Here is a 23,067-nt window from a genome sequence, read left to right as displayed (position 1 = left end):
AAGTTTTACTCACAGTTCTCTGAGTCTTTGGACTTTCCGTCAACCTTCGGATCCCAACTTGTAAGGAAAAGGACCAGTCCCGAAAAGGGTCTTAATGCTGTGGCCACAGACTTGCCTGGATCTTTACTCACACGCTGGGATCGTCAGGTATCTTGGAATCCGGCTCTCGAAGGACCAAATAAATGTCAGGTTTAACCCAACAGATGTACAAAACCTATATACAAAAAGACACAAAGAATCGTGAGTATAACTTACTTGCAAGTGAGAAATATCCATAGTCTACCCATTGGCAGTCTACTGGATACTCTGAAAATGTATATTTCTCCTTGCCCTTTTATTGAATCAACACCTGTTTAAACTTACAACAACGTTTTATTTATAGCAAACAAAAACTAGGTGGGCCTGCGGTCAGAGAGGTCCTTTATCTTGCCGCAGGTAAAGGTTCATCCTTTGTCCTCCTTCTTCAAACACAAACAAGAAAGGCACATTGTATACACAGAAAATATTGCAACAGTAGAATAAAATATTTACAGTTTAAATCCAACAAAAACCTATTTTACTGGCCAAGGCCTGCAAAACTCACCCCAAAAGCCCATATGTAGATTTCTAAGTCTAGCAACGACTAATGGCTGAAATTAGATTGGATAAATGCTTGAATATGAAAGCACACATCTGGAAGCAGCACAACCAGGGAAAAGCAATTAAAGGAAGCGGACATACAATATGGAATTATTGAATACGTGTTTATGGACAAACTCTAATTAAGATCACATGATTCAGATATTTTTTTAGGACAGCAGAGAAGTCTTGCAGCACCTCATGGCCCCCCACTGAAAAAATACGACTATGATGTGCTTCTGGTTAGTGATGTCAGGTTGTCAAATGCCTGGAAAAAGGTAGAAAAGCTTCGACAAGGTGCATCTTTCTTTGGATGGCATCATTTTATGAGTCTCATTCGGCAATTTTTCAACGTGGCTCATGACCTGTGTGGTTAAAGCAAACGGAAGAAAATCAAATGAGATGATCACCTCAGCCAAAGAATCTACTACTGCAGGAGTGAACATAAAACTGTCATAAAACTTACGATTCGAAAAAGTTCCTCAATGTGTTCTTCAAACGCATACGTGTTGACAACATCAACGATAGCCTGAATTAGGAGAGCGCCGTACCTTGTGTCTCTGTATGAGACGGTATCTGTTGGGGGACAGAATTTTCAAAAATGGATGTACTGTACTTATCTTTATGTACTTCATGTTTGATGCCCATTCTTGTATCAGTAAAAAATATTTTTTCACTTTTTTTCAGCTCAAACTAAGCATTGTACGTCACAAACATGGTGTGGGATTTTAGCACAATGGGAATCGAACCTGGATTGTGGGAGTGAGAGAGCCTAATTGTATTCAATAGAACACTAGGATATAGGAAAAGGCATCGGTTTTTATCTCATAATTCTACTATTTTATACTCACGGTACCATGTTGTACAACATTGTCTGGGCTAAATGTTTTCCCATAATGATCCGTTAATGTCAGGACCAGAACGGAAACAGGACCCACTCGCGTAACGTTTACCACAAGTTTTATCTAATGTTCGAGGAAGGGGTGCGCCCACGACCCAGTGTTCGCTCTCGTACTCGGCTTGTGAGCCGAACTTGGAAGTGGATCTTCCTTGGCGAGCTGTGGCGGGCGGGGACGGAAAAAAATGTTCGGTAGCCGGGACAGGGGAGCAAAAATGTGGTCGGGGTCGGAAGCGAGCCGTAAGCCAGAATAGGAGAGCAGAATGGATTGGGATCAAAATGGGTTGTAGCCGGAGACAAACAGGGTCGAAAAAGGCTTTCCTTGTATACACGGAGATTTGCAGACGGACTGGCAAAAGGAAACAGACAGGACTAGGTTTAAATAGAGCCAATCAGAGTCCGAGGCAGTTGGCGCCAAAGGAGCGGGCGCAGGTGATCCACATCGGTAATCATAACAGTTACAACGTTGTACAATGTGGCACAGTAAAAATAGTGTGATGATTGAATAAAATCTAAAACTTTTTCTGATGTCCTTTATAACCCAAGTGGCCTACTGCAGTGGTCATTAACTGGTGGGCCAGGACCTGGAAGTGGTTCGTGTATTTGTCATGTATCTTGTACTGTATTTTGTCATTTATTTTGTAATATTTTTTGTTGTGTATTATGGCACAAGGAAAAAATAATATTAAAATGTGGGCCTGGGTCGAAATGTCTGAAATTTACTCCTAATAGTTCTTCGATGTAGTAGCCGAGTCATTCGTCACTGATGAACCAATAGGTGATATGATAAGCCAATTTGACCTCTTACCTCATTTTAATAACATTTTGTTGCAACAAAATACTCAACAGATTAAGTGACAAAATACAAAAAAAAATGACCACCAAAATAAATCCTCTATTTGTATGGCATGTATTTGTAGTAGAGGTAAGATCAGGCCTTGAAAAATCGAGCCCGACCTGACCCTGACCTGTGGGTATTAAAAACCGACCCAGCCCGAGCCCGACCATCTTAATTCCAGCCTAAGGCACACAGAATTTTCAAATGTTAAATTATGGGCGTGCTTAAGCTGGCTGCGTTGCGTGAAAAGGGACGTAATTGTTGCGTGGATCATTCGAAAAGAAAAGGAAACAGAGAACAATGAGGCGTGGATGAAGGGGAAAAAAAGGCAGCAAGAGAGAAGCCTGGCCCAAATCCAGACTTAATGATTTACATTTTAGACCCACATTTTGGCTCAGACTCGGGTGGAATGTCAGCCTTAAAATCTAACCTCTAATTTGTGGGTAGTCATTTATTTAAACAAGTATTTCTACAATTGGCAGGAATGGGTCTTCATATTATATACTTTTAATGGAATCACATCAAACTATAAGGAAGGAGACAGAGCACTGACCGGGTGTGCTAGGGAAAAAGGCGATGAAATCTTTCTCTTTGTGCACATAACGAAATCTGTCTTGTGCGATTTTGCCACTATCCCCAGACATGTACGGAGTTGTATTACTCGCCAGCCCCCCAGCGCCTTCCTTGACAAGAACTGACCCTTTCTCCTCTGCAAAACAAAACACACCGGGCATGATTGACCAGAAGAAAATTGAGTAAAGCAACTTTAATTCGACGTCACCTCCTCTGCAAGCTTGAATAATGATGATTTTGGGCTTATCCATCAGCGCTTTGCAGTTTTGCGAGGCTAAGTGTTGGAAAATGTTATCAATAGGGAACAGGTCTTCCTCGTCCACAGTCCAGTCGACGCCCAGGATGAAGTGCGGTTTTCCGTGAGACATGATCACCACAAACACACTGTCCGTGTTTTGAAGTTTGGAATGTTTGGAGAAATCGATGACTGCTTTGTTGATTTCCTGTCAAAGCAGGGTTGGTAGTAACTTTGTGGCTTTTTATTTAGGCAGATCACAAAAAAACATAATTAAGTAATAAATGGAAATCATAAACTATTTGCACAAAAACTGTCATGGCCAGCATGGTTGCTGTGGCGACCGGCTGGCCCCGCCCCCTGAGCACCAGCTGAAGCAGATCAGCTAATTGCATGTGTGCTACTTAAGGTTGGGTTGTGGGTATTGCGGGTGTTCGCTCATTACACATTTTCCGTTCTGTTATGCCCTGTCCTGTTTAGTTTGAGTCGGAGGAAACCTGTACTTGCCCATTCTGAGTGTAAGAATGTTTTTGTTCTGTTTTGTCCCGGAGTTTTGGACGACTTTTATTTTGTTAAATAAAAGTTATGATTGTCAACGCAAATGAGTTCTCCCTTCCTGCCTCCGTTCTGGTCCGCTCCTCCCCTTGACAAAAACAACTGTACAAAACAATAATATAATAAATAAACATGTACCCAATGCAGACTTAAAATATCAATCATTATGTTCCGGTTTGAACCAGGATTCTCTCTCGCTGACATGTTTTTTTTTCCTTGATTATCCTCCGCTTATTGTTGTTTGTAAGTATTGACTTTTGTTAAGTAATTTATGCTCGTCTAACCATTATTTTACTTTCTTAAGTTCTACGGTTATTTCTGCCTGCAATTCATGTTGATTTGTATCCGGGCCAAATATTGTAGCGTCATCAGAAAAAAGAATATATTTTAATTTTAATGATACATTTCACAACTCCTTTATTTACAATTAGAAAAGATAAAAGTCCTTACACAGACCCTTGAGGGATTCCACAGCTAATGCTCATTCGACTCAAATTGCTGTCACCCATCGGTACTTATTGATCTATCATAAAATAAAACGTGAAAATCATACTCAAAAAGTGAGTTACCTTTCCAGTGAGATTCTTGTATTTTACTACTTCATATCCCAAATCACTTAACAGCTTCTGCATCCTCTGTTCGTCAACCTCGGCTCCATGTCTGTCGAGTTGCTTTTCCTTAAAATCAATGTTGGTAATAAGTAGAGCCACACGACTGCGGATGGACTGTGGGGTCACTGGATAGACCTGGAAAGTAAAACAAGTGTATACAAAAATAATTAAAAGTGTTGTATTGGTGGTAAAATAACCAGCAAAATTGTCAAATTTTGCTATGGTAAGATTTTAGTTGGATTTAACTATAGTCATTTGGAGCTTGAATCTTTTTAAGGGACAGTGTGTATTAATTTAAAAAAAATAGATAATTATCAGATGATTATTTAAGTTTAAGTGTGATTTTTCTTGTATTTTATAAAACAATGTTTTTTGTCAGGCAGCACGGTGGCGCAGTGGTTAGCGCGTGTGCGGCACAGTTCTGAGGTTGTGGGAACCTCCTGTGTGGGTTCAAATCCAGCTCCTGGCCTTACTGTGCGGAGTTTGTATGTTCTCCACGTGCTTGCGTGGGTTTACTCCGGGCACTCCGGTTTCCTCCCATGTTTCAAAGACATGCATTTCAGGTGAATTGGCCGGTCCAAATTGTCCCTAGGTATGACTGAGCGAATGAGTTGTCTGTCCCCGATTGGCTGGCAACCAGTTCTGGCTGTCCATTGCGCACTGCCCGATGATTGCTGGGATGGGCTCCAGCACCCTACTGAGGATAAGCGGTGCAGCTGATGAGATGAGATCAATGTTTTTGTCATGATTGCTAACTCTGCTCACCTGGAGCAATCATGTGGACGCCTTCTGATTGGCTGCGCCCAGACCTCTTCGTCAAAGGATACGTTTGTAACTCTGTGTGACTCTCCTGATTACCTGTTTCGCCTAGAACTCTGCTTATCCGTTCCTGCCTGCCTCCGACCCGACCTGCTTCCGTCCCATGCTACGAACTTCTCTCCAGCCCCGGTAAACTCGACCTGCTTGACTTCCGCACTCCGATTGGCTACTTGATCCGAAGCTATCTTCCCGGCTCCGCTGCTGACGTCTGGCAGACATCACGTCTCCCGCAAGCCCTGTACGCTTCCCTAATAAAGAACTGTAACGAATGCTCTGGGGTTTCCTGGTCTGTTCTGGTCTCCTGACAGTTTTTTGTAAAAAATAAAAATAAAATTATATATACATTAGGGTCGCGGGGGTATATATATCCCCGCGACCCTAATGAGGATAAGCGGTACAGCTAATGAGATGAGATTTTATATATATATATATATATATATATATATATATATGCCTTTTGGTCTTTTCACCCGTTCTCTTGGGCGCGACGCGTAGGGGGTGATGGCACTTTACATGACGATGCCATAAAAACTCATGCCAGCTGCCGTTAATCATGAATGTATAAGAAATGCAATGGCAAAGCGAAAACACCAGAGCATGCTCGTCATTTTTAAGCAGACTTTATTTATGAAACAAAAAATAACTGAGAAAAAAAAACGGAATTCTGCGATTTACATTTTCTACTTTTTGGGTTTTGAGTATCGCGGGTCCTTTTTGGAACACCCTCACGCGAAAAACGACGGATTACTGTACATGCAAATTTCCTGTGGCACAACCTTTGGGTCATTCTTCTTGGAATTCCAGAAGTCCCATTTGCAGTGGATGAGAGTGTTGGACAACTTGCATTCCATCTTAGATGCAGCCGTAAACGTTCTCAGCGGGGCTGTGGCTCCAGTGCACTTCTCCAGTGCACCTTGGCCCAGTGTTTCGAACAGCATGGGGTCCCTCTTTTGAAGGTGAGAGATCAATATCCTGCTTGCCCTATCGCCTTTTTTCCTCACAGAGTCGATGAGGATACGCGCCTTTGCACGGGTGTCTTGACCTGTTATGATCATTTCCCGTTCTTCCCGGCTAAGAATTTTCTCATGATAGAGATCGTCCAAGAGTTGTTTAACGACAGGCTGGTTCACTCGGTCCACAAATTCCCTCCTCACGGCCAGCAGCTCCGCTAAACAAATGTGTGACACGATATTGCGGATTACTCACAAATTAAGCAGTAATGCCGTAAATTTAAAAAATACAAGCGGCCTCTTTTTCTACATATCACAACACTGCGGCTTACATTACAATGCGGCCTATTCTTGTACTGTACTATCTAAAATTCAGAAGCTTTTATGAGCACGAGAGTCTGTACAATTGCAGCATCATGCAAATGATATTAGGCTCTCCCATCCCTTGCGCACATGACAAAGTAATAGAAAGGAGACCAAGTATTGCTACTTCGACATACTATATCAGACATCCCCACACTAGTTAATAACCAAAGAGGAGTACACATATTATCAGGCTGACGGTTATTGGACTGATAACAGCCAAATATGACGTCACAGCTTTCAGCCAGGGAATAATATACCCGATAATTAGTCACGGGCTGCCACACGGGCTGCTATTACAGAGGTCAAACATTCCTGTATTCTTTACCAGGCTTTTGCACGCTGCAGAAGGGATATTTAACACAGATCATCTCTAGATCAGTCAGGTTTCTGGGATGTCGCTGAGATACACTAAGTTTGAGCTCCCTCCAAATATTTTCGATTGGGTTCAGGTCTGGAGACTGTCTGGCCAATGCTAGAACCTTGATATGCTTCTTACAGAACCACTCCTTGGTTTTCCTGGCTGTGTGCCTCAGGTCATTGTCTTGTTGGAAGACCCAGCCACAACCCATTTTCAATGCTCTGACTGAGGGAAGGGTGTTGTTTCTCAAAATCTCACAATACACGGCCCCAGTCTTCCTCTCTTTAATGCAGTGCACTCGTCCTGTCCCATGTGCAGAAAAACACCCCCAAAGCATGGTCCTACCACCCCCACACTTCACAGTAGGGATGGCGTTCTTCAGATTGTACTCTTCATTCTTCTTCCTCCAAACATGCCTAGCGGAATTATGACCAAAAAGTTCTATTTTGGTCTCATCCGACCACAAACTTTCTCCCATGACTCCTCTGTATCATCCAAATGGTCATACGCAAACTTAAGACGGGCCTTGACATGTGCTGGTTTAAGCGGGGGAACCTTTCACACCATGCATGATTTCAAATCATGACGTCTCAGTGTATTACCTACAGTAACCTTGGAAAGGGTGGTGTCAGCTCTTTTCAGGTCATTGACCAACTCCTGTAATGTCGTTTCGGACTAATTCTTCACCTTTTGTAGAATCATTGAGACACCATGAGGTGATATCTTGCATGGGGCTCCACTCCGATTGAGATTGACCGTCTTGTTTGGCTTCTTCCATCTTCTTATGATTCCTCCAACAGTAGACCTTTTTTCACCAAGCTGCTTTGCAATTGCTCTGTAGCCATTTCCAGCCTTGTGGAGGTGTACAATTTCTTCTCTGGTGTCTTTGGACAGCTCTTTGGTCTTCGCCATGTTACAAGTTCAAGTCTTACTGATTACACAGGTATGTGTCTTTATGCAACTAAGGACCCTCAAACAGGTGCATCTGATTCAGGATGATACATGGAGTGGACTTCTAATGGGCTAACTAACAAGTCTTTCAGGGTCAGAATTCTAGGTGATACACAGGTGTTCAAATACTTATTTGCAGCTGTATCACACAAAAAATATTGTGAAAAAAATCATGCATTGTGATTTCTGGTTATTTCTCTTTAGTTTATCTCTCACTGTGGACATGCACCTATGATGAACATTTCAGACCATTCCATGATTTCTAAATGAGAGAAATAGCAAAGTAGCAGGGTGTTCAAAAAATTATTATTTTCACTGTATATATAATGAGAGTTTTTATGTTGTGATAGAAATACTTGGTCTCCTCTCTATCACTTTGTCCCAAGGGATGGGAGCAGGGGTCAGCAATAAATGATTGGTGAAAAATGAATGCCATTAATTGCGAAAAATTAATGGAATGGTTGCTTAAACTCATAAATCCATTTATTGCAAAATTTAAATAATTAGCAATTATTGCGACCCATTAATTGCGAAAATATTCGGGCTCATATTACCTATGAAAACCGTAGATATCAACGTTATTTAACAACGGCAATGCTTTTCTAAGAATTTTTTAGCGAAAATGTATTACTTTTGCACATATTTTTATTTCAAAACCTCAATTTTTGACGATGATTTTGAAGTAAGGCCGGCCTTATATTCGGGGAAACACGGTAGCTGTACGTACGTAGTGTGGTTGCAAAGCAGCTTTTTAATTGGTCGGGACAAAATCGGGCTTCTTGATTGGCTCACGTTTTGCCTCAAGCACGTACGTCGTGGATGCACATACGCACACGTTGTACACCACTACTACTACGCTGTATTGATTGTAATCTTCGCACGGTTATGGGACCGAAGGAAAAAATGGTTAGAGAGTACTTTACGCAGATTGATGTCGTCAACGGCAAATGGTGCTGCTCATGTGGCGCCGAGCGCATCCAACGGCGCAACACCGGTTGGAGCAATTTGGAAAGCCACATTAAAAGTCAGCACTTGAAGAAAGAAAGTGATGCAAAGAAGCAGGAGTCATCCAATCCTGGATCGATAGAAAATTTCCTGTCGTCACCGGCTAGTATACAATTAAATTACCAATTAATGGCTAGAAATCCAATAAATACCCATTAATTGGCCTTGCCGCGAAAAAATTAACATTAATTTTTTCGCACTTAAATATTTATTTTTTTTCCAAAAATCAATTACTGATGACCCCTGGATGGGAGTGCTTAGGATCAGTCCCATGGTTCAGCATGTGTACAGGCTGTTGTAAATGTATGGGCTTCTTAATTTTACTTAGTACAGTACATAGAGTTTTGCTTTGAGAATATTTTGTCACACTTCTTCGTACATGTTAATGCCAATTTAACTAATACTGACTGTTGCGCTTGTCGTTTATGATTGCACTTGACTTGACTTGACAGTAATTTGCAGACCACAAACTTTATTGCCCTATATTGTAATATTAAAATAATCGGCATTACTCTACCTGTGTAAATCAGTTAAAAGTTAACAAAAGCTAAATAAACACCTTTGTCTTAATTATCATAAATGCCACGCTTACACACTAATGAAAATGCAATATTCTGAGTAACATTTGTAGTATATGTTAGTTGCCTTTGTACATGTGCAAAGGAGATTTCATAGAATGCCAGTTGCTTATTTGGACTCACAATTGTTCGTAGTCTTGGCCATTGCGTCACGTTGCTGTTCTTTGATTACCACGCCCTCTAGGGTTGAACAGATTTTTGTAACTTTGAAAATTTATTCAAAAGAGGATGCTTGGACTTGGGAAGTAATTTTAAGTATCTGGTAGCTTTTTGCCTTCTCCTTGTCCTTAATGTCTTCTCACCTTATTTTGAGTGTCTACTAAAGTTCACACTTATTTGGTCCTCTGACTACTAAAGTTTAAACTCAATGAATACATCTACCAAAGAGTCGTAAATTCATTCACTGATCGCGTTGCTAAAATGTGTCTTTGAAGTCTAAAGCCTTCAATGGTTGCATATTTAAAGGAAATCTTTGGCTCCTAAAGCAGTCAATGGCAGCCTTACTAAAATGGATCTTTGACAGCTTTTGCTTTTGTAAAAAAGCGACACTGTGCAATATTTGACCACAAGATGTCACTGTACTATCAAGTGCAACCAAAAACGACCACTACAAGGAAGTATCCAAACTACGGAGACTCAAATTAACCATATGCACAAATTCTCCTCTCGTATTTTGCCCAGCCTATTACACGGTTTTGGGTTTTTGGGGTTAAACGTAGTGACAAGATGGCAGACAATCATGTAACCTCCATCTAGGTGAGAGTCATGTAGAATAAATGGAAATTGCTTAACCTAAGCGTTTTCCATAAATTGCACGTTTGAATGATGGTTTGTTTATTTTTACTTATTTTTCCAATCCAGGCATGTCCAAATTTCGTCCGGGGCACCAGTTACGGCCGATGATCAAATACTTACTGGCCCTCGGCCTCTGTCTTAAAATTTATGATATGTGGCCCGCCTGTAATATTGACCATAGTATTACAAAAATTGTTGCCAAAAAAAAAAAAAACGAAGTAACCTTTGGCCACCTTGCCCTTGGCTTTCGGTGCTAATTTTAGCCCACCCCATTTCCCATATGGCGACTGCAAACTAAAAAAAGAAAAGTTGATTGTGAGGGCCGCCGCCTCCTGGACAAGTGGAGAATGGAGTATGTTTTCTAAAACAACTGCGTTTAACTGATTTGCCAAGAGACTGAGGCTGTTTTCAAAAAATATAATATCAGGAAGCACTGTTAGACCAAATATGCTGTCTACGACATGCTAACTGGAAACAAACGCTGCGAAAATGTGAAAAAAAAACTGGAAGCTGTTTTAACGGCAGAGAAGCGCTTTTTCTCGAGACCCTCCGAAAAAAAAAATGCTACAAAAGCGAACTACGAGGTCATTACACTGATCGCCAAGCACTCCAAACCTTTCCAGGAGGGTGAATTTATTCAAAACTGTACAAAAAAAACGAATAATTGTCCCTCTGACATTTTCAGTTTACCAAATCTGGCCCGCTCTCTGAAAAGTTTGGACACCCCTGTTCTAATCAATATTGTTTTTGTAATAAATGATTTTTTTTTTCACCACCTGGAGGGGCCAATTTATACACAATGTCCCTTTTCTTTCAGATAAAATTCTTTTTGTAGAGGAATTCTGTTGTACTTCCTCATTGTGTTTATGGACTTTCCCCTAAACCCGATGCTGGCCTAAGATAACAAAAACGAAAGTAACACATGAGGAGAAAAAATGCTTTCCTTTAAAGAATATATCAAATAAAATCAAGAAAAATAGATGCTTACCAGCCATTGTTAGAATTTCTATCAGTGAAAAGAGCTTGAAAGAAAATTCAGATGACGGTTAGGACCAGTTTTGATTTCCCGTGTATTATCACTGACAACAATGCTGTTTCCTTCTCAAAGAACGAGTGCGAAGAGAAAGGGAAGGATATTTGCAAGAAGGCGGGCTCACTACACACACACGTGAACACAACTTTTAACAGGTCATCTTCTGGGAGTATGGCTCAGTAAAAAAGGCTTGCCTGTATAATTTTTACCATCTAATACAGTGGTCGGGAACCTATGGCTCGCGAGCCATATATGGCTCTTTCTATGAATATCTATGGCTCAGAGACAAATTTGAATGCATGCAAAATTTCTCCATCCTATTCGACATTTGAGTAGTTCATCCTATTCAGGTACACGCAAAGCCAATCCAGAATTAAGTCATACTGCGTTACTTCGCAGTATATAAAGGGCACGTTTTTCACTACAATTTACAGTCAAGGTGTTACACAAAAAAGGTGGGAAAAAAACTCGTTTTGGCTGTACAACAGTAAAGAATCCTGTATATAAAAGTTCACTATATAATCTGTGTTCAGTGTTCAGATACCTTATGATGAATCCACAGAACACACTGTAAATACGCCAAAACACCGGAAGAGAACTTAGTCTTTTGATTGGGTGGGTGGGAGGTTAGGGTGGAGCCATGCAAAAAGCGCAAGCACTCCCTCCCATCTCTCGCCCTACGCCATCTGCGCCAAAAGTGAGCTCATCAGGCTCCCTATTTGCAGAATGTTGTGACGTTTTTACACAACAACAGCTTGCATCTGGTTTTGAAACCAATATGTATGAAAAAAAGGGTCAAAAGGAGTTTAACCGATCTTGAGTAATTGCAAGAAAGAGACAAGTTTAAAGTGGTATGTTTGTTGATTTTGGGACAGGGGCTCAGGCATTATTCTCTTTTCATAATTTTTATCAAATCATCAAAAATAAATGTGCTGAAGACTAAGCTTTTGTCTGGGGTGCGAGTTTAGCAATTTTGTAAATTTGTCTCATAATATATGGTGTGGCTCTTTCCCAAAATAAAATTAATATTTTTTGCTTTTATGGCTCTTTGAGTCAAAAAGGTTCCCGACCCCTGATCTAATAGAAACATGGTTTTACTTTTGTCGGGCTTATTCACTGGCACTGGTGGGTGAACATTGAACAGACACATCAGTTAGAGCAGGGGTGGCGAAAACGTGGCTCTAGACCCCCATGCGGCTCTTGGCCAATAAGAATGCGGCTCTTTGCCTCATCATATATACTGTGGCTCTCTGCCTTTTTTCATGTTTAGTTTTTTTTGTGTGTATTGAGGGTGGACACTTTCCTTGAAATGAACACAAGAACAATAGTTGTTGCATTGTAAGGAGAGCAGTGTGTTATGGGAAATAATATGTTTTTAATTGTGTGTGTTTCAGTGTTCTTGTTTGCTCGCGTCCCTGCGTCGTAGACGCATCATTTTTGCTGGGGACACATAGCGTCAAGTAAACGTGCGTCCCCGGGACGCAACTTTTTTGACACAAAATTGTAATTTTTACCCGATAAAATTTGATTTTAAACAAAGATTTACCGCACTCCAAACTTTTCGTCAGGCAGATCCGCCTTTGTTATTTTGGTCTCGCGGTTCGAGTTTTCGTCTGCACACCGATCTCGGCAAACGAGATCTCCTTGTTTCGAGATTACGTCATTGTTGTGGTGGTTGTCGTTGAGGGAAGGTGAAGGCTAATTATGCCTCCGAATAAAGTTAGTATTATGTGAAAATCAACAAAAAATTGGTAATTTCTTCAGTGTCAGTAATAAGTCGAAACATAATGCCGAAAGTGATAACGACGGCAATAATTCCGGCAAGAAAAAACGGCGGAGAAATTCTTCGGAAGATCGCGAAGGCAAGGAAAACACGTGTGTTGAAGCCAACGATTCGACGAAAGAAAACAAACAAAAGAATACTCCTAGCAAGGACTTATCTGCCAAAATGGACTCAATTATATTCCTCGTTACGCTATGAGGAGGATGATAATGGATTGGACCTTGAGAAGGCATTACGACTGTGGTGGGACAGCAAACCACGAAGAATATATGAATTGGAAAATCTGAAGTGATAACTTGCTTTGTATTACCAATTAACTGTGATGATTAAAACTGCACGAATATATAGACTAATATTTCAGCAATATTATTGTGTATAATGTACAATATTTTTGTGAAGTGAAAAATCTGAAGTGATAACTGCTTTGTATTATCAATTAACTGTGATGATTTGAACTGAATGAAAGGAGGAGACTCTAGGGTTATTGCTCATTGTTTTGTTCCGTAGAAATGGTTGGTGTCCTCTTGTGAGTGCAGTGTGTGGGGTAGCTAGCCTCACTCATCCATGCCAGTCTTTCCTGGAGTTCATCTGTCTTTCCAACCTCACCAATCTTCTTCGGTTGCCATCCAGCCGTTCCTGGAAGTCACTGCTGACCCGGACTTGTCCAAGTTATAACATATACAAATTAGTGCTACCTTTTTCACTCACCCAAAAAGTGACTGGAGCTTTCAACTAGGAGAAGATGTCATCAGGTGGTGTCCAACTGTCACCGGGCATTTTTGACCCTGAACCAAAACGACCTCGAGTTGGCGGGCCGGCAGTGATGGCCAGTCACTGCCCATCTCCTCCTGGTCCACAGCTAAACCTCTCCCTCCTATTCCCCCACCAGGATGGTGCGAGCGGGGACTCTGTGGTGGAGGAGTGAAGGCGATGCAGAGAGGTCTTCTGTACTGTTGGGTGCTTCCTGATTGGAGTCCTCCTATATCTCACTTAGTGTTTGCACCATGCGCTGCATCTATTTTCCCCATCTCACAGAAAAACTACACACAAAAAAAAATCATCAAGACAGATTGAAAAAAGTAATTATTTTCCAGGCACGATGTGTCATTCATTTTATGGTGATCTATCTGTAATTGACATGCACCAGATAATAGTACATTGTAGTGAGTGACTAACATCACAATCGATGCCACGATGATATAATAAAATCATGGAAAAATCCATGTCGATTGGTCTTTTTCAGTCGCTCTGGAGAAACTCTCTGTAATTAAAAAAAAAGATAAGCATGATAAATATAACCACAAGAGGATTTTGTGCACCAGAAGTATGTAGTTCTGTCAGCCACTCACTGTCACAGACCAGAACGGACACAGGACTCAATTGCATGCGTTTCTCAGATTTTATTGAAAGAGAGTGAGAATTTAGGCTTGCTTGATTGCTTGATCCGAGGACTGGCGGAGAGCGGAATCGAGCAAGGCGGGGGTGACACTTCCGTGTCGGAAGAAGGCAGGCGGGAATGGCACGTCGTTTGACCAGGGCTGGAGATCAGAGACGATGTCGAGTTCGTAATAGTGGTCGTAGGCAGGCGGCAGGCAGAACAGGCGTAGTCAGGTTCAGAAATGGGTCGAAAACGGGAATCAGGCAGAAAACAGGTTTAGCAGGGATGGAGTCGGATGAAAACGCTCACTGAGTGAAAACACAACAGCTCGCAAACGATCTGAAAAAGTTTGAACAGAAAACAGGGGCTTAAGAAGGGTGTGGCCACCAATCAGCTCGTCCGGGCTGTTGGCGCCAATCAAGCTACCACAGGTGTTCCAAATAGGGCAATCATGACACTCACTCCTTATCTCATGTCCATGATTTCAATCAAATCCAGACCCAGGAGCTTGGCGAGATTTAAGTCTCTGGCTCGAATGTGTTGGATTAGCTTCCAGCTTGGGGCATTGCCTTTTGCAGTCACTATGTCGATGAGGTTGCGTGCCCTGTTGACTGTGGTTGAATTGGCTTCAATTATATGCTGCATCTCGCCTTTGTTCAGGATGCCATCCAAATAAACATCGTCCAGAAGTTGAATCAGCACTGGTCCTGTTACGCTATCCACAAATAGTGGTCTCACGTGTTCAAGCTGAGCTGGAAAGGGAGAATGTATCATAGTTATATATATACACCGGAGCCATATCCCCCTAGTGGGAGGTGGCTAGAGTCAAGAACACACTAACATTTCTGACTCTTTCTGGGAGATTGATACAGAGGAGGGGATTCCCAGCCCCCTCGCTCAACCCAACTGAAGTTTTGGGAGTTATTAGGTGACCAAACCCCCCAACTCCAACCCCTAATGCCGAACGCCAAGCAGGGAGTCAATGAGTACCAATGTTGTAAGTCTTAGGTGTTACTGTTATCATAGTTACTTGCCATAAATTCAGGACTACAGAGTGCAACTGATTAAAAAAGCCACGTGCGCGAATATGAGGAAGAAACTCAAATAAGTCGCACCAGGCTTTAAGCCATTAAAATGAACTCATTCATGTTCATTTCTTGGGTTTTCAAAAAAATCAGCGGGGAAATGAGTAGTACTGAAAAGTGACACGAAGCCACAATTGAAACACTCGTTTGTGGACGGCGTTCGCAGCTATCAATCTTGATCGACAAGCGTAGCAGTCAATATTAATTAAATTGTCATTTACATATATGCAGAAGTGTAACAGAAGCATTCTCAAAATAAAAGTAAATGTACTCTACAGTAGTCCGTTGCTGTATCGTGGTTTACTTATTACGATTTCTCTACTTCAAGGATTTTCATCGTGCATTGTGCCCTGCATTCATATTGGCTCTACAGAGGAAGATGCTTTCTATCATTAACAAATCTGGACCTCAGGAGCCACATGTGGGTCTTTGGCACTCCCCTATTGGCTCCTTGGTGCTCTTTCAAAACTGTTTGATACTGGAAAATGATAGGGTTTCTGTGGGACAGAACCGGAAAGTAAATCGTTTTCCAGAACGTCGAGTTGATGGTGGCAAAATACCATGTAAAGTAAAGTGGATCATGTCCTTAATCCACATAGTTGTACAATGAAACAGCATGATTATTTTTAAAACTATAATTTGACAGTACCAAAGTTATTTGCAAAAATTAAAGTTCATAAAATACAGGACTTTTATTTGTTAACAAATACTTGAGCCTGTAAATTTATTCTAAATTTATTTATTCTTGAGTAATAGACAGATGAATAAATAAATAAATAAATAAATAAATAAATAAATAAATAAATAAATAAATACATAAATAAATAAATAAATAAATAAATAAATAAATATAAAAATGAATAAATAAATAAATGTTTTGACTTTGCAGGTTTTGTACTATCGCGGGATGTTTTTGGAACGCAGCCTCCACAAAAAAATGAGGGATTACTGTACCAACTGAAATTCAGAAGCCCCCACAATCACAACAGCCTGCCACATGCTGAGCCATGGGGCTGATCTTAAGCTGTCCCACCCCCTGAACACATGACAAGGTGATTGAGAGGAGACCAAGATTTGCTACTACTACATAAAAAAATCATTACACATAAATGTTTGGATCAGTTATAACATGTAGTGTCGGTTGAATATTTTAATCTGGCAGTAGGTCACTAATAATCGGGTATATTTTTTCCATTGGGACAAAAACACTGACGTCATATTAGGCTAATATCAGTCTGATAACTGTCAGCCCAATACTTATCGTGTACTCCTCCTTAGTTAGTAACTGGCGTTTATTTTTTTAAGTAGTAGTATCAACACTTGGCCTCCTCTCTATCACTTTGTCATATACCCAAGGAGTGGGAGAGCTTAAGATGAGTCACGTGGCCCAGCATGAGTGCTGGGTTTTACGATTGTACGGTTTTCTGAATTTTAGCTAGTACAGTAGATTGTGTTTTGTTTTAAATATGTTTTTTTCACTCTCCTGCAAATATGTTAATTACAACTTAATTATAATTGACTGCTGCTCTAAGTAATTACTCAAGTATTTTTCCCCTTTGGCCCCTCTGCCATTTTTTTTTAACCCTTTTGTGGCCCGCAGACTTGAAATGCTTACCGACCATTGGTCTAGAACAATATTTTGGGTTGAATTTCAAGTACAGGTTTGAGGTGACATTTAAACCACTGCATTTCTGTTAAAGTCTTCCTAAATTCTATATTTCCATTAGATTAAGGAATGAATTGTTTATAATCCTTTCAGGAGTTTTATTGTGATTGCACTTTACCTATCTAACCTGTTTTTCTCGTTCTTCTCTACAACATATTTTTGTTCGTGATGTACAGATGCACAATGACCAAGAAAAGGAAAAAAAAAAAAAAATCAACCCTGTCTTTTGAACTTTTGAGCAAAACAAGCCCTACAGAGAGATATCAACACAGCACTTGCTATGTCACAGCTATCCATCCATCCTTTATCTGCACCGCTTATCCACTATAGGTCCGCGGGGGTGCTGGAGCCCAACCCAGATTTCTTTGGGCAGTGGGCAGGGTACACCATGAACTGATTGCCAGCCTGGCGGAGGGCACACAGGGACAGACAACTCACTCGCTCATTCCCACCTAGGGACAATTTAGACGGGCCAATTAACCTGAAATGCATGTTTTATGGAATGTGGAAGGAAACCGTAGTTCCTGGAAGAAGCCCACGAAGGCACGAGGAGAACATGCAAACTCCACATGGGGGGGCCTGCGGTAGCTGGACTTGAACCCTGACCTCTGCACCGTGGGGCTGCACGCTAACCACCCAGCTGCTGTGCCACCTTATCACAGCTACACACTTGGTAAATTTGTCCTGATACCACAAAGCTGTTTACATGACATTTTTCATTATTACTAGACTATGAAGTAACCCACTGCATGTTATATTAATGTTTATAATAGCCAAATGGGTGGTAATTATCTAATAATCATTACTCTGCATATGTGTGGAATAATGCCTGTCTATTTTTAAATTTCTCTCCTCTTATTTTGAGGCTAATGTCGTTGCACTATTTAATCTTTGCACAGTTCTTCCGATGCACTTGCAATTTAGGCGAGCACTACCTTGTAAATATTTGCCTATGTATTCTAGCAATCTTGTTTTCCTTTGTATGTCTTTCATTATATGTTTATCTTGTTGTGTCATGTCTAATCCTGTTGTTAACAATTTATTCTGTTGTGTATTACAATTGTAATACACTTGCAAAGTTATAAAAGTGAGGTGGAAGGGACTTTGAAAACAGGTTGGTCTTTCAGTGTGTCGTTTGGCTCATAATTGGACGTTGATGAGCACAGCGGAGCAGAGGTTAGCGCGTGTGCGGCACGGTTCTGAGGTCATGAGATCGAACCTCCTGTGTGGAGTTTGCATGTTCTCTTCGTGCTTGCGTGGGCTTTCTACAGGCACTCTGGTTCCCTCCCACATTCCGAAAAACATGCATGTCAGGTTAATTGGCCGGTCCAAATTGTCCCTAGGTGTGAATGAGCGAGCAAATTGTCTGTCCCTGTGTGCCCTGCGACTGGCTGGCAACCAGTTCAGGTGTCCCCTGCCCACTGCCCGAAGATATCTGGGAAGGGCTCCAGCATCCCCGCGACCCTACTGAGGATAAGCGGTGCAGATAATGGATGGATGGATGGACGTTGATGATTAACAAATGGAGAGGTGTAAGAAAGAAGCCGAGCAAATTCAAAAAGGGGGGAAAGGAGTGCCTGACCTCCAGCTTTTCCTGGGAAGCAAATATGTCTCTCTCCACTTCCAAAACGCTGTGGGCCCACCCAACAACCCGAAAAGTCAAGCAATGACCCGGTTTTGGATGGGCTCATATTTGCGGAAGCTAAAGCTTGTACCAAACAATCGTTTGATTCCAGTTTCATTTAACTTGCCACCAACACATCTCTTTATTCGGTATTTTTTGAAGAAGTTTGATTTGGAAACACAAGAATGTCACACTTTACAAAACCACAAGGCCCTTATTGCTATTGTGCAAGAGCGAGCAACAGTAAGCCCTGTGCGGGGGCTTGCGTTTGGCGAATCCACAACGGTTTGGAGCAACGTGAATCATCCTGCCCTCCCAAACAGACTACGAGACTTGTCATGGATGGTGGCTCATGAAGTTCTCCCAGTCAGAGCCGTAATGCACCACCGAGGAATGTCAGCGACTTCGAAGTGCCCTCGACCTGGCTGTGGCGCCCAGGAGTCGGTGAGGCACCTTTTTTGTGAGTGCAGCGCTGCCCAGATCTTGTGGACAATGGCCGAACAACTAGGAAAGTTCCCAGACTTGCCAGCAGGAGAGGTCCCTGATGCACAGTACGTGCTTTACGGGGTGAGTCGGTCGAGGAGGCCTCGGAACGACTTTGCCAGGGACTGGCTCACTCTCGCCGCCATCAAGGATGCCATCTGGACCTCCAGAAACCTGCTGGTATGGAGGTGCAGGCAGATCCCCCCCCGTGGCTGTGCTCCAAATGGCTGCAGATACCATACAATCTGCGAGCGGCGGGCCTAGGACGCAGCCATAAAGAAGACTCGTCTGCACCCACCCGGAGGGGGGAGCCGGAGCTACACTGTGGGAGTCCCGGCAGCAACGGCCTGGGTTGTGGAACCCAGAAGGGAGAGGACCCACGCAGAAGGGAAAGGACCCACACAGAGGACTGGAAGAATGCTGCTTGGGAGGGTGGGATGGCAGAGCTATGCCCTTGCACAATAGTATTGCCTTTTACACGCTGGTTAACTACTGTTAAAAGAAAATAACTCTGAAATTGTTTAATTGATGTTGAAAATGTCAGGAAAAAATGTTAAAACGTCATATCGTCACGTCATATTGTCAGATATAAAAAAATTGTGAATATGCTTGATGGCTGTTGAGATTGTCGTGTTTGTTTTGCTGCTGTTGGTGTCGGTGGATTTGTTCAGACCGAGGACAATCGACTTTGGCCTGGACGGATCTATTGACACTAACAAAGATGTTATATAATGAAATTGTGAATATGCTTGATTGCTAATAAGATTTTCGAGAAGGTTTGTTCAAACCTCACTTTGTGTTTGCTGTTAAAAACGTAATATTGGAATATAATATTGTGAATGTGCTTAATTTCTGTTGAGATTGTCATGATTGTTTTCTGTTTTTAGTGTCAATAAATTTGTTCAAACCACAGACCAAAAATAATTGACTTTGGCCTGGACGGATCTATTGACACTAACAAAGATGTTATATAATGAAATTGTGAATATGCTTGATTGCTATTAAGATTTTCGAGAAGGGTTGTTCAAACCTCACATTGTGCTTGCTGTTAAAAAAGTCATATTGAAATATAATATTGTGAATGTGCTTAATTGCTGTTGAGATTGTCATGATTGTTTTCTGTTATTAGTGTCAATAAATTTGTTCAAACCAAAAAAAAAAATTCATTTTTCAGGGTTGTAACTGTGAGATATGATTAGTATTTAAGCTGGCTTTTCAAACATACTGTATAACAGGAAGACCTTCTCTTCCGATAACCAAAAGTGAAACCTTAGAACACCTGTACAGCTACAAGGAAAGAGGGGGAAAAAACAGACTTATCTGGAAAAAAATCGATCTATCTATCTACCCTGGTCACATCCCTCGAGAGGGGTGACAGACAGCAAGACAACACATACAAAAATCAAGAAAATAAAAGAAAGAATAAAATAAAAAGCGGAAAAGTGGCAAAAAAACACACAAAAATTTTTGGACCATGGCCAACCCAAATGCCCAAACACCCAAACAAGTTAAGCACCTCGACGGAAAAAATAACGAAGAAATTAATTTTTGTCCTTCACAATGGGTTTTCCCTCAAGGCTAAAAAGTTATCTCCTGTCCTCATGTTCGCACTCATCCTAAAGCATGCATGTAACTCACGATTCTTCTTTCGCGTGTAAAAAATGCACACAGATCCCTTACCAGCTGCCATTCCTTCCAGGAAATGAAAAATATCTTCTTTATGTCCTGCACAAGTATGGGAAGCCTTGGATATTGAGTGTTTTTTGCTCTCTCCCAACACTTTGAGCTCGTAAGGGTGGTGTGTTTTAAGATATGGTATGCCCTCCCCTTTGTTCTCATGCCAAACTGAATGGAGGAGGCGGCAAGGAAGTCATTTAAAAAGCCCAAAAAGGCGAAGGAAAAAGCACAGCCAAACATAAAGTGGCTTGCGAAACTATTTGCCCCCCTTGAACTTTGTGACCTTTTGCCACATTTCAGGCTTCAAACATAAAGATATAAAACTGTAATTTTTTGTGAAGCATCAACAATAAGTGGAACACAATCATGAAGTGGAACACACTTTCTCGAATATTTTAAACTTTTTAACAAATGAAAAACGAAAAAGGGGCTGTGCAAAATTATTCAGCCCCTTAACTTTCAGTGCAGCAAACTCTGTCCAGAAGTTCAGTGAGGATCTCTGAAGGATTCAATGTTGAGCTAAATGACTAACGATGGTGTGTTTATAGAAAACCTTGTAGAGATGTTGGAGTTATCACAACTGCAAAAAAAGAACCAAAGTGAAAGTTTGCTTAAAATGCGTTTTTTCACAATAAGCCATTTTTTCTCATAATTTTTTGGGGGGGTAAAGGAGTATTTTCAAGAAATATTCAACTGTCGTTTACTAAAAATTAGTAAAATCTAGAATATACTACTGTTTAATGAAATGTGAGGGTTGAAGCTTTCTTGTGATATGCCCTAACCGGCATTGAAGGAGTTAAATTTCCTTCCTATTTAGAACTCCAATTTGGCTTATGTAAAAGTGATGTTTTGGTTTGAAAACTCACTTATTAGCTAGGGTTGAACAACATACACCAGCATCAAGTTGCCAAGACATTACATTTCAGAAAATGAACAAAAAAGTAACGCTTTAAACTGAACTTGACGAACTTTATTATCCATCCATCCTTTATCTGATATATGAGTCGAGGAAAACACAAGTTTAATGGAACTGTGTGCTTTCTGCGTGAATAAAACTAGCACAAACAGACCCTCATCATGAAAGAGGTGTCAATTGAAAGGGGAGGGCTAACTCCCATTTTGGGAATCATTTTACGAGTCAGTTTATTTGTAAACAGAAATAAGGTGGCGAAACGAGCGGATTTCAAGAAGTAACATTATACGAAACAATGTTGAAGACGGATTCCTATTTATCTGTCGGCATAATTGTGTTTTGGAGTAAATATTTTACACGTTTGGATTATATGGATTCTCCTTGATTAAATGAAGCCATTTTCACGGACATTCAAAGAAGTTGAAGACGGCCACGGGACGTAATGGTGAGTTACCTCGGCTTTGTAGTTTTCGGGCATCTTGTTTCAAACTGATTGTGATGATTTCATTTTGAAATGGTCATCATATTTTGAATCCCAAGAGTTTAAACTCTCCAATAATATGTGGTGTTAGGAACTAATCATTAAAATGTATCGTTTACCAAATTGTTTGAATTAGTTATCTGACTCCATTAACCAGACACAACCTACATTCACCTAACAATGCGCGCTCGTTTCTTGATGGAAAAGAACAAGAGACCGACATTTTCACACAGGGGCAGATTTAATTTTTTTTTAACAATTTAACTAAGTGAACTCCATCGAAATCGGCCGAATTAGTGTCGTTGGAGTCTCTGTGAAGCCTCTCTGAAGTCCTCCAGCCTTCTCTTCTCGGCCCACGTCTTTCCCCAACATGGTGTGCCGGCTCCTCCCAACGTGAGCCACACCACCTCGCCGCAATGTCTGGAAAACTCAAAACAGCGGAGAGCGTTTCTGCGTCTGGATGCGCTGATTATCTTATCAGTCTTACGTTCCGTTCCCGCCATTCCTGTAAACAATATTTCCTACCAGGGTTCACTGCTCATTGAACTTAAGCCTACACGGTGAAAATCTTCATTGCACTCAATAAATGTAACTTGTATTCAATTGTATAAAATCATTTATGGTCAAATGTATAAAATCCTTTAGTGGCATGACGTATTTCAGTGACCGGTGATATCGTACAGACACGTTTTGTTTATCAAAAGTCTGGCAGCCTGTTAAGGGGTTAAGGTACTGTATATTATTATTAAATCACTTTATGTGTTCCGTCTTTATTTGTTAATATCTCATGTGAA

General features: G+C 41.1%; 1 protein-coding gene across 2 annotated transcripts; it reads right to left on the bottom strand.

The window, feature by feature from the left end:
• Positions 1–245: 245 nt before the first annotated feature.
• Positions 246–13,632, bottom strand: LOC148357932 (caspase a-like). 2 transcript variants are annotated; one of them, XM_088345090.1, is made up of 7 exons: positions 11,139–13,632; positions 5,924–6,315; positions 4,287–4,463; positions 3,136–3,370; positions 2,908–3,063; positions 1,085–1,194; positions 246–983 (listed from the first exon to the last, which is right to left on the bottom strand). In XM_088345090.1, exons 1-7 carry the CDS (start codon positions 11,143–11,145, stop codon positions 879–881), a joined length of 1,182 nt encoding a protein of 393 aa, XP_088201216.1. In that variant the 5' UTR covers positions 11,146–13,632; the 3' UTR covers positions 246–878. The 2 variants fall into 2 exon arrangements, with proteins under 2 accessions (XP_088201216.1, XP_088201217.1); XM_088345091.1 differs by having other exon boundaries at positions 5,924–8,847; positions 11,139–13,631.
• Between the last annotated feature and the right edge of the window lie 9,435 nt (positions 13,633–23,067).

This window comes from Urocampus carinirostris, chromosome 10, assembly GCF_059441175.1.
Source record: "Urocampus carinirostris isolate Australia breed hairy pipefish chromosome 10, RoL_Ucar_1.0, whole genome shotgun sequence".
In the NCBI taxonomy this organism is placed as follows: Eukaryota; Metazoa; Chordata; class Actinopteri; order Syngnathiformes; family Syngnathidae; genus Urocampus; species Urocampus carinirostris.
This window is presented reverse-complemented; position numbering and strand designations above follow the sequence as displayed.